Genomic DNA, 12464 nt, shown 5'->3' on the forward strand with positions numbered 1-12464 from the left:
ACACTTTAAAAGCTGTTTCATCTAATTACAAAAAGAAAAAAAAACAGCAAAGTCAGAGTTTGAAGGTGTTATTTTCGTAGATAAAAAAATTTTCAACTTTTTACCTACGTGCTAGATAGAAGTTAATTACGTCAGAAAAAAAAATCACTATGAAAATAATGCCGTGGAAAATGCTAAACAAGGTAATCTACTTAATTTAAGAGATTCTAGTAAAAGTTTAGTCCAAGTTTACACTTGAAATACATTTTACCATATTACTCACCATTAGCCATAGGATTCTGTTTAATATACTCTCTTCGTATACTGATATTTTTGAGCAAACATTGTCTGGCATGTGCTCTTCTCTCTTTCACAGGGTCTTTGGCACACAAGGCAAAGATTGCCATGTATTCCAGTGGGAGCAGTAACTTCACAAGTGCCTTGTGCAGCTTCTGAGCAAATATCTGCCTCACTTGATAACACTCATCCTATAGTAGCACAAACACAAAACACATGAAGTGACAAAATTATCTTAGTTCCTTAAACATAACAGAAAAATATGAAACTGGGTAGTAAATGGGGCATACTTTCAAAAGATTAAAAGACACTGTGATATTTGAAGTGTTCAAAACTTTTGTTTTAGAAAGCTGCACTGAAGAAAAGGAAACATCAAATCTTAGCATCAACAAGAGCTCTGTGGTGAGGACTGCCATCTTGTCTGATTAACAGTCACTTCATAACTCAAGATCAGTTACTTACATTTATGACAAGAGCACAGAGCTGGAACTGCTCTGGGGTAATTATTTCATGGTAACAAGGTTCCTGTGCAAGCTTCATTATGGCACTACCAGCAGCCAGTCGGAGACGAGACATATCTGATTTACTACAAAAACAAAAGAAAAAAAAATCACGCTCAATTTTGTGTGTATAATGTGTTCCAAGACTTCTCTAATAAAAATCGTGAATAAGAACATCTGTAAACCAGATATCAGCAATGTGGTTTTAGGCTCTTAATCTAAACAAACCTTGTTAGGAAGAAATCATATGCAGATGATGATCTTTTCTCCTTAAAATATTAGTCCAGCTTCATAAGAAGTTCAAAGAATCAATTAGTTTGGATTCTTTGGTTTTAATTGTATCGTCTGCTATACTGACTATAAAAGGCTGACACTGAGTGGGTGATTTTTAACTTTTTTCCCTACTGTGTAATTTCTAGTATTTCAAGATTATTACGGATATAAAGTAGACCCCTTACTTACACAGGGGTTGCATTCTTGTGCAATCCTGGATAAGTCAAAATTCATGCAACTTGGGCAGCCTGACTCCCTGCTCCCTCCACTTGCAGAGCTGGGAAACTGACCAGGGAAGGATCTCACCTGCTGCCCCTGACAGGAGCCAGGAAACCAACCACCACAGCAGCGCTGGTCAGTTTTCCTGCTCCTCTGAGTGATATTAACTAGTGTGTGCGTATCTCAGGGGTCCACTGTATTCCAGAGTCTGAGGTTTCTTAAATTACTGGTTTGCTGTAATTTGCCAGATGATCATCTGCTCATAAGTAACATGTTCTTTTAATCCTAGAACGACATTAGTCAATTACAGCATTTAACAATTCTTGCTCAAACCTGCTCACCACTTTCATTGCCTTCATTTCTTTTCTTCCATAGAATAAGAGCAGGAAGCTCTCAACAGAAAGTGGAGACTTGTACCACCATAAAAGGGAAGGAGTTCCCATTAAAATTTTCTGGATGGGGCAACTTATTAACGGATTCAGTAAAAAAAACCAAAAGGACTAGTCTGGACTCCTGGCTCAGAATCCCAGAATGAACCATCAACTCTAATAATGAAAAGAGATTCTCTTTTATTTCTTTTCTAATAAGCATCAAAATGTCTACACGGTTCTGATTAGATTGCCTTTAAATTTAGATTGAGGGCAGCAACACGCATTCTTTTGATACTTATGCCATTCATCAACTTCAGGTATATACTCCCTGCTTGTCTGTTTCACAATATTCAACGAAATTCTACAACAAAATAGATGAAAGTCTGAAAAAGAAAAGAACATAATTTGACCTGATTCTCTTCTGTTCTGTTAAGTCTCCTTCACTGACCAACATAGCTGATAATAACCGAAGTGTTGAATTTGCAGATTTAGACTGGTTGTTTTTCATACCCAAGAGCCAGCGTACCAATAGTTTGATTGCTTGCACCTATTAAAGACGAATATATGAAAAAATTGACAATTTTAGTAGCAAGTGAGGTAAAAAAATAAAACAGCTACTATTATCAAATCAAATCTACAAAGGCTACTGGTTCCATAAAATGAAGACTTTAACAAGGCACAAAACATAGTAATAAACTTTTTATTCAGCTGCAAAAATGGATGTTGTTCCTTGCCTCAAAAGGGATTTTAGAAGGAAGCATTTAGCAAAGACTGGATAAACACACAACATACTAGGAGAGGGAAGTGGAGAACAAAATAAAGAGCTTAAAGAAGGATATTGAAGGAGTAGACAGACAAGGGAATTGGGATAAAACAAACTTCAAAGAGGAATAATATGTAATGAGAGATGTTCCTTAGACAACAGAAGAAATGTCCAGGCAGTGCCCTGGAAGTGAAAATGAAAAGGTTAAACTTGATATAGAAGTTGCATGGAAACAAATGAAGAGGTACAAAATGGTCTCTGGATTATTCTACTGAACATTGTTAATAGTGGCATAAATAAGACAATTCTATTTAAAAGTAGAAGATCACAGAAAAATATAGATTATATATTTTACTTCCTGAGGAGGAGACATTCCTAACCTACTTAATAAAAAGTCGCTATTTATTAACCACACGTTCACCTCTCAAATGGTCATAATTAAGGCTATAATTGTTTCACAGAGTTCCTAGATTGCACGACTTTCTGGGACTTATTCCACAATTGCAGAGCTGGAGGAGCTCTAAGGCCCAGGGCTGCCAGAGCAGGAGCTGCTGGTTGGTTCTGTGGCTGCTGGAGCAGTGGCTGGTTTCCAAGGCCAAACCAGCAGTACTCAATCCCTGCTGCAGCAGCAGCTTCCAGAGGTCAGCCCCCAGCAGCACTCCTACTATGCTCTCCTACTTTCCAGGGCATTTATTAAAGTCAGGGACTGGTTGTGGGCTTCCACGAACGTTCCTGACTTATTAAAAATAGCTGTGGCATAATCTGAACTCAAATCATAATTAGGTTCACAGTAAATACCCTGTAAAAAAAGGGTGAAAAGAGTTCAATCGCTCATCATTTAAGCCTTGTTTGCCTACATATTCAATAATGTGACAGTGCGTCAGTTTCACAGACTGCCTTTATAACCAGAAAAACTAGTAACTTGAAACTGAATAAAACAAAACAAAACTTACCATTCAGAATACTGAATACCCAGAAGATAAGACACCTAACTACACAATTACTGTTGACTTTACAACAATACAAATGATCACAAACTACAATACTGTAAGCAGTTACAAAGTTTTAGTTTGATGCACTTTGTAGCGGTGTCTGTCCCATGACAGTAAAGCGCAAATGTGGATGAGGCAATATCTTTTATTGGAACAACTTCTTATGGTAAGAGAGGCAAGCTTTCAAGGTAAAAAGAGATCAACTTTTTTTCTAAGAAAGGTACCCGAGTCTCATAGCTCAGTATAAGATAAAACAGAAAGTTCAGCCAATAAATTAACACAGATTCTAAGTCAGTTGTTCTCAAACAGGTGTCCATGAGCCAGTTTCAAGGGGATGGCTGAAGCCTGGTGCCCCTCCAGGGCTGAAACCAGGAGCGGAGCCACAGAGAATCCCAAGCCTCAGCACTCTCCTTAGTGCTAAAGCTTTCAGCGCTGAAACCTGATGCATCTAGCCCCTTGCCTCTCTCTTCTCTCCTCTCCACTCCTTGCTAGCTGAAACTCCATGCCCCATGCGGTGGCTAACATTCAAAGCCCCAACCTTCCCCTCCCGCAACCCACACAATAGCTGAAGCACTGCACCCCACAGAACCAAAGTCCTGAGCCCACCCTTCTGCCTCCACCATGGCTGAAGCCAGGAGACATGATCAGGCTTGGAGTTTTTATACCATGTTGGGAAGGAGTGCTCAAAGACAAAGATTGAAGGCCCATGTTCTAAGGGACTATTCAAGGTGAAGTATCCCATTAATACCATATAATCACAGGATAAAAAGGGGGTGGGGGTGGGGGGGTTATAAATTGTGGTAATAATAAAGATACTGGATTTGTTACATAAGATCATGATTTTTAGTGTGCTTAAAATTCATATAACTTTCCTAGGTATTAAAATCATGGCCTTAATAAAGACATTGGATTTATGGTTTATTACAACAACCTATAATTCACTAATCTCTGTCCTACAACTACAGAGGCACTAACGGGCCACCACCCCTTGAATAGCTCCTTAGAACGGAGGTAGTCAATTATTTTTTAACGTCAAAATTTCTTGGTGTATGTAAAGTCAAGTCCCAGCCTTCCCTCCCCTGCAACAAGGTCTTTTCCTTAACCCCGCAATAGCCACCCCAAGCACTCCGGCCATATTGTCTAGAATGTTAGGTAACCTTATTTTCCTACACTGAAAATGGAACGTGTCACACTGGCATAAGCCAGCTGGCATCTCTGCTTGCCCACTCCAGATGTTTTTCCGTGTCCCCAACTGAACCACTAGCAGAGATGGGTCTGGTGGTAGTGATGTGGGGAGGCAGAAGGGAAGAGCAACATATATGGGCTGCGATCTGGGAAGCAAAGCAGGGTTCCAGTGTGTGAAAGTACATATGAGGTCAGAGCCAGGAGGTGAAGCTGTTTGACTATGACCCAGTTAATAGTGTGATGCTCAACCTCCCTTAATAGAGTTGGTGTGGAAGCCCGAAGTAAGGTACATCAAGTCCAGCTATGTAATTAACGTAGCTAGAATTGCGTACATTAGTTCGACCTTCCACAGTAGTGTAAACCTGCCAATAGAATATGTGATAACTACTTATGCTAAAGTATCTGTTTGGCCTTGTATTTAGCTGGGACAGTCATCATACCTTTTACAGACCTGAAGAAGAGCTTTGTGCAGTTCACAAGCCACCCTTTCTCATTAACTGAAACTGCTAAAAGGTACGCCCTACCCATCTTGTCCCTCCCAAATTTATTTTAGCAGAAATTAAGCACTCTTAATACATTCTTAAGCTATTCTAAACAATGAACGTAATCAACATTAACTGACGTTTAACATTCTCTATTGGTAGTGTTCAGAGTGGTCCACAGTATGCAAATCGAAAAACTCAACTCTTCTTTAAAATATTGTGCATATCTCAATAAAAATGAATATTCACCTTTGCTAGAACTTCTGGGGAAACCTCTTCATCTGGGGACCACAATTTCCCATTTTTCTCACCTGTTGACTACAGATATTTACACAAGTTTAAAGATGGAGTCAAAAAACAAAAAAAACAACAAAAGTAAAACAAAAAAATTAAAGCAAAAGTTTTAAAAGATTAGATTTACTCCTATATATAAAATCTATTGCATATTGTAGCAACATATCCATTTAGGTTATGGCTAGGGCTGTCAATTAACGTGCGTTAACAACTGCACTTAACACAGGGGAGATTTAACATGTTAATTTTTTTAACACATTAATCACAGGTGTCAACTGTTAATTGACTGCTCTAGAAAAAAAAGCACATACTGGCCCTGCAGTTTCAAGGGCAGGGCAGGAGAACGCCGGTAGTCCTGTGTCTGGGTGCCAGCTGGGGCACAGAGTCCCACTGGCAGACCAAGAGAGTAGTGTGGACCCCAGCTGGGGCCAGAGGAACCCCCGAGACCCGCGATTAATGATTAATGGTGATTTTTTTGAATTGATTGACAGCCCTAGTTATTACTATACTGAAATAAATAAATATATTTAAGGGGGAAAAAAACCACCATAGCACTAAATGTCAGACCCCAGGTCCACTGACTCAGGCTCAAGGGGCATAATTTGGGAGGTTACAAAAAGCAGTATAGATGTTTCTGCTCAGGCTGGATCCCAGACTCTACTGGGTTTCAGAGCATACGGCTCAGCCTCAGCAGCAATGTCTACATTACTATTTTTAGACCCATAACCTGAACCCTGAGACTGTGAGGATTGTGGCAGGTTTTCCTTTGTACTGCAAATATATCTGTGGTGAACACTAAGGGTTCATTGGGATAATCACACAAACTTAACAGCTGTATATAGCTTACAGAGACATAAGTATAAGCAAAACAGAAAAGCAAGGATTTAAAAAATAAACCTTACCCTATCATTCATGAGGAGATCTTTCACGATGAAATTTGCAACCACAGATTTCATTGGAGATGCAAACTGGTCTGGAGCTAACATAGAAATGTGGCCCAAAGAGACTAACGGAGTTATAAGTTGCTCTGGAACATCAGCATTCAAACTTCTGCTAAGAGGCTGTGAAGAAAAATTTTAATTCAAAATGAACTACAAATTGACATGCACTGCCTGAAGAGCCTAATGAAGTAACTTACCTCATTACTGAGCTGCTGATTGACTGCACCTGCCTTCCAAATGACATCTTTTTGTAAAACCAAGGCAACATTTTGTCTATGAAACATTTCACGGTATAATTTACAGAGTGGTAGAAATAGCTATATTAATTGTAACATTATAATATGAAAAATCATACCAATGATAAAAGCTTAGTCTTTTAAATTTTTTACTAACCAGGGACCTAAGGCCTTGTATACATAGGAACACTCAGCGAAATTAATCTAAATTAACTCTAGATATGAACTGAAACTGCATTAGTTAATGTGGCTTAATTAATGTATTTAAGCTCCTACCATTAATTCAGATTAATTTTCCAACCTCTGTATCAACAAGATCTGATTCTGCATTTCTTGAAACCTGTCTGAAGTTTTGCATGTTACTAGGAAAGCTAGATCAGCCATATAATTTTTATAGCATATATATTTTATAGCATCCCAAATGAAATGGCACAGTAACATTTTTTAGCCAAAATTTTCAAACACTGGTACCAGAATTTGTGTGTGTAATTTAGTAGCTTCATTTTCCAGCTGAGATCTCAAAATATTAGAAGCTCTGCACTCCCGTAAATTGGTTCACTTGTTTAGATGTTACAGTTCACATATAACACACCTACTTTTCATGCTGGACTACAGAACACAAATGGTTCCATTCCATTTTAACCCTATTCAGTAGACGAGCTACTCTGACACTGAACTTAGAGCTATTTTTAGAATGAATGCAGTGGCTAAAGACCAAAAAAAAAACCAAACAAAAAAAACCCAGATATCACAGCTGTATGGAAATGTAATATTTTAAAATTAATCTAGTTGTCCTGTGAACAGACGTAAAGAGACTGATCACTTATCAACTCTGTATTCCATAAAGAGAAACTCTGTATTCCATAAAGAGAAAATGAACAGTTTTTGGATGCAAGGCAGCATTTAATACCGCAGGGACAGCATGCTAAAGAGCTTGGATAAATGAACTGTAAGGTGGACAAAAAGCTGAACAGAGCATCCGGCTCAACAGGCAGTGACCAACAGCTCTGTCTGGTTGGCGCCTGGTATCAAGTGAGATATCCCAAGAGTCAATTCTGGTGCTGGTTTTGTTCAATGCCTTTATTAATGACCTGGATGAGGGGGTGGATTGCACCCCCAGCAAATTTGCGGATGACACTAAACTAGAAAGAAAGGTTGATATGCTGGAGGGTAGGGATAGGGTCCAGGGAGACCTAGACAAAGGAGTATTGCACCAAAAGAATTCTGAGATTCAACAAAGACATGTGCAGAGTCCCGCACTTAGGACAGAGGAATCCCAAGCACCACTACAAGGTGGGAAACAACTGGCTAAGCAGCAGCTCTACAGAAAAAGACCTGGTGATTATGGTGGATGAGAAGCTGGATAGCAAAGTAGGTAAGAGAGTTGATGTGAGCTAACAGAGTACCCCGATAGCCAAAAAAGCTAATGGCATACTGGTGTGCATTAATAGGCAACACTGCCAGCAGATCTATGGAAGTGATTATTCCCCTTTATTTAGCAGCGGTGAGGGTTCACCTGGAGTACTACGTCCAATTCTGGGACCCCTTTACTGAAATGTGGATGCACTGGAGAGAGCCCAGCAGAAGACAACAAAATGACAGGGGAGCTGAAGCACATGATTTTTGAGGAGAGGCTGAGGGATTTGGACTTATCCAGTCTTCAGAAGAGGGAGGAGGGATTGAGAGGAGCCTTCAACTATTTAAAGCGGGGGGAGCGGTGTTCCAAAGAGGAGAGAGAGAGGCTGTTCTCAGAGGTGACAGATGACAGAATAAGGATCAATGGTTTCAAGTTATGGTGGGAGAGGTCTCCACTGGATACTAGGAAAAACTATTCCACTAGGAGTGTGGCGAAGCTCTGGAACAGATTACCTAGGGAGATGGTAGAATCTCCTTTCCTAGAGGTCGTTAAGTTTCGGCTTGACAGAGCCCCGGCTGGGATGATTTAGTTGGGATTGTATCAGAGAGGTAGATGTGTTAGTCTGTATCTTTGAGAACAACAAAAAGTCCGATGAAGCGGGTCCTTGCCCACAAAAGCTTATGCTCCAAAACACGTGTTAAAATATAAGGTGCCACAGGACTTCTTGTTGTTTAGTTGGGATTGGTTCTGCTTTCAGTGTGGGGGTTGGACTCGACCTCCTGAGGTCTCTTCCAACCCTATGATTCTATGATCATAATTAGGTGGAGAGAATTAAGAGACAAAGCTTGAAAACATCTATGAACAGAGCCTTCTCTCAAAACATAAGTGACATGCACTTCCCTTTCATCACAATAGTTGCCAGAATACTGAGAGGGAATATTTTCTTTATGTATGCTAGAAGTGTTACTCAGTGTCCAAACATTGTCACTGAGGACAATGGAGGAGCATGTATTTGCACTTTGCATTTGTAAGTTTTATTAGAAACAGCTTAAGCACAGAGTTTCAGAAGGAAGGGTTTAAATCAGTCTTCTAGCTCTTGAATTATGCATGGGATTCTACAGCAATCAAAATGAAGTAAGCGTTCTTAACTGAAAAATTTTAAAAAGTACAAGACATCCAAATTATTTGAACAAAATTTAATAAAAATACCAATTTGGCAAACATACCTCAAAGATCTGTGCAAGCTGTACTTCTTTATTTGAGAATATGGCGTGTATACAGTGGACAGCCTGTTTTGCTTGGTGAGGAGTACCTCTCTTTGCTTTCTGATGCAAAATAGGAATTAACGTCCTGCAAAAATTAAACACAGTACTTCAAAATACAATACTCATAACAAAAAAATTCTATTAATATTGACAGGTTGAACTCTTACAATTCACTCAACTCAATGAAGATCCCTGATCACAGAATGTAAACCTTCAGCATCAAGAACTCTTTTGAAAGCTGTTCAGAAAGGACAATAATGAAACAAATGCAAGTAAGCAGCTGACTCATCTAGCAACTGTATCATATATTTAAAAAGCTCAATATACTTCAACAGTAATTAGGTTATTTAGCATTCACATTTCACTAATAAAAGCCCATACAATATGCGTAGAAGTAGCAAGAACAAATCAAAGTATTGTTTGTAGCATTGGAACCATGAAGTCACAATTAAAAAAAAGTAGAAAAACTGGATAAATACAAAAGTACGTTCACAATGTGAGTAGAGTATTACAAACTAGTGATTTACAGATGTCTGTCTGAATGACTTCCTCTTAACTAGTTAAGTCCTCCATAGTAGGTTTCATTAAGTGAATAAGGATTCAGGAGAATTGTGAGTTCTCCAATATAAATAGGCATTACTCCCAACTTTCAAAGGATGTGTCAGATCACTGCATTGTCTTGTGATAGTACCGGAACTATCAGTGGTTTTAGAAGAATCATGTTATTTGACTATTGATATAATGTCACAATTTTTGTCACAATACCAAATAGAGATCCCACCCCCCATCTCTGCCACAAAGAATTTACAATAGAAATCACATAATCTTTTGAAACAGTGAACAGATGAAAAAGGGACAGACCATAATTATTATAACAAATGAAGTTTTGAAATATGTTATTAGAGGTTGATTGTATACAGCTAGATAAAAGTAGTGGGCTCAGATTCAAGACAATATTAAGATTGACGACTCCCTGTACTGTCAATCAAAGGTCACTCCACACAAAGAGCAGTATGAAACAGGGTACAAAAACGAGTGAGAGAAGTAAAAATGAAGACAACATCAAGGTGGGAAGAGTGAGCCGAAAATAAGCACATTACGAGAAGTAGGGTTGAATCCTGGAAAAGGTCATGCAGTGCCATGAAAGTGACTCTGACCATTGTGTCCCCACCCCAATCTTCACAAGCAGGAGCTCTAGGAGAAACCAAAGGGACCCCACCCAGAAAGAAAAGATGCTGGAGGTCAGGGAGCATGCTATTTGCTGATGAGGTGGGTTGAACATGAGTGTGTATTGTGTGTGTCGGGTATGTGGCAAGGATGGATGACAATGCTGTGGAGGTCGGTAAAAAGGCCCTTGCCTCTTTCTGTAGTCACATGAGAATTAAGATTCTACCCTCTCTGTTGAGAGCAGGGGACCTGGAAAGGGACAAGATGGCTTCACCTTATGAGTCCAATAAAGTTGGAACCAACATGCCTTACAAATCACTCCACTGCCACAGTGAAAACCTTTTGGGATCTACTAAGTTCCTTGCTGTGGTCGTACTGGAGTTGTCCAGGCTAACGATGCTTAGTAAACAGCATCCACACAGACAATGAGCTATCTTAAACGAGCCAGGAATTCATGGTCACCAAGGGCCTACCCCAGATGGTTCTAGAAAAAAACTGTAGTTAGGCACATACTTAGTTTTCTGTATGGGATTGCGGTGGAGGTAGAGGATCCTGATGTTATCATAGGTCTCAGACTGACCACTGGCTCCTCTGCTTTCTTGATGGGGCTCATCTCCCTTTTCTAGGCTAAGGACCTGTTCTGAGGGTCTCTCTCAGAAACAAGAGGGACCTGAGGAGTTCCAAAAGGATCTGAGGGAGAACTCCTTTCTACTGACAGACTACTGTTGATGGACTGGTGAAAGACTGGACTACTCTGGAACCCAACCACCAGTGAACTGCCCCCTGGACTCCTCCACAGTTTCTGCCTCACAGGTCACCTTGATTTACAGAGGGCCTGAAACAACAGAAGCAGAAGAGAAGCTGGCCAGCACACTGGTGGTGCAAATCTATACTCAAAAAAACAAACAAAAAAAGTTTTTTTTAAAATGCCTATCTTGCTGTGAGAGAGGCAAAAAAATGGTTCTTTGTTTCTACCACCACATCTGCAAAATCTTGTTCAATGACTGGCAGGTGTTCTTGTTAGAACTTCATATCTTTTGAAGTGGTTTCCAAGTTGGTCCATAACAGCCAGAGTTTTTGAACTTCAGCGGTTATCTTTTCTCCATATCTCAAAAAGATGGGAGAGGCTGCATGAAGGAAAGCATTAGGTAGAAATAACATTGGGCATTTCAATTAAATCTTTATAATATATTTGTTGTTGCTGTTTTAAAATGGGAGACAAAATGTACAGTCAAAACCAGAATCTAGTGTAAGGAAATTTTTTGAAAAATGCATTTATACCATTATCTACAACAAATGCATAAAAATTAAGGCAGGACAAAGAATTTAAATGTGGAAAGAGACAGGGAACCAGTAAAGGGATCAAGGTGATAGGGTAAAAGGTATACACGTTCACAGCCACAGGAGAAGAAAATTATTTTAGTAGCAACATGGTGAATAGATTGAAGGAGGGGACAGACTTAAGTGTTAAAAGCACTACCAGTATGCGAAGAAATACACTCACGATCTTATCTGCGGCAGGTCTGTTTCTATTTTGTGGCCCGTGTTTCTGAAAATCTGAATAGCTGCCTCAGCTACCTTATCATCTTCCATCCTGAGGCACTGTAGGAGAGACTCATATGTCTCTGCAGAGTGGAACGAGGTAGGATGTGTGAAAGACAAAACCTGTAGATACACAGCAAAACCAAAAAATGTTTTTGCGCATGCAGAATGGATTACTAACAAACAAAATGGTTTCCACTTATGTTTCTTTGGCTACGTCTACACGTGCACCCAACTTCGAAATAGCTTATTTCGATGTTGTGACATCGAAATAGGCTATTTCGATGAATAACGTCTACACGTCCTCCAGGGCTGGCAACGTCGATGTTCAACTTCGACGTTGCTCAGCCCAACATCGAAATAGGCACAGCGAGGGAACGTCTACACGCCAAAGTAGCACACATCGAAATAAGGGAGCCAGGCACAGCTGCAGACAGGGTCACGGGGCGGACTCAACAGCAAGCCGCTCCCTTAAAGGGCCCCTCCCAGACACACTTTCATTAAACAGTGCAAGATACACAGAGCCAACAACTAGTTGCAGACCCTGTATATGCAGCACGGACCCCCAGCTGCAGCAGCAGCAGCCAGAAGCCCTGGGCTA

At 39.9% G+C, this 12464-nt stretch overlaps 1 protein-coding gene across 2 annotated transcripts in view; it reads right to left on the reverse strand.

The window, feature by feature from the left end:
* The window catches only part of PDS5A (PDS5 cohesin associated factor A), a 163556-nt gene that overhangs the window by 26196 nt on the left and 124896 nt on the right, over positions 1-12464 (reverse strand). For both annotated transcript variants that reach the window (XM_074992639.1, XM_074992640.1), the window contains exons 19-25: positions 11826-11986; positions 9116-9239; positions 6258-6416; positions 5311-5379; positions 2050-2186; positions 739-862; positions 263-467 (exon numbers count right to left, since the gene is read on the reverse strand). In XM_074992639.1, coding sequence (XP_074848740.1) covers positions 263-467; positions 739-862; positions 2050-2186; positions 5311-5379; positions 6258-6416; positions 9116-9239; positions 11826-11986 — 979 coding nt within the window. The remainder of the gene's footprint in view (positions 1-262; positions 468-738; positions 863-2049; positions 2187-5310; positions 5380-6257; positions 6417-9115; positions 9240-11825; positions 11987-12464) is intronic.

The sequence above is a fragment of the Carettochelys insculpta genome, chromosome 4 (genome assembly GCF_033958435.1).
Source record: "Carettochelys insculpta isolate YL-2023 chromosome 4, ASM3395843v1, whole genome shotgun sequence".
In the NCBI taxonomy this organism is placed as follows: domain Eukaryota; kingdom Metazoa; phylum Chordata; order Testudines; family Carettochelyidae; genus Carettochelys; species Carettochelys insculpta.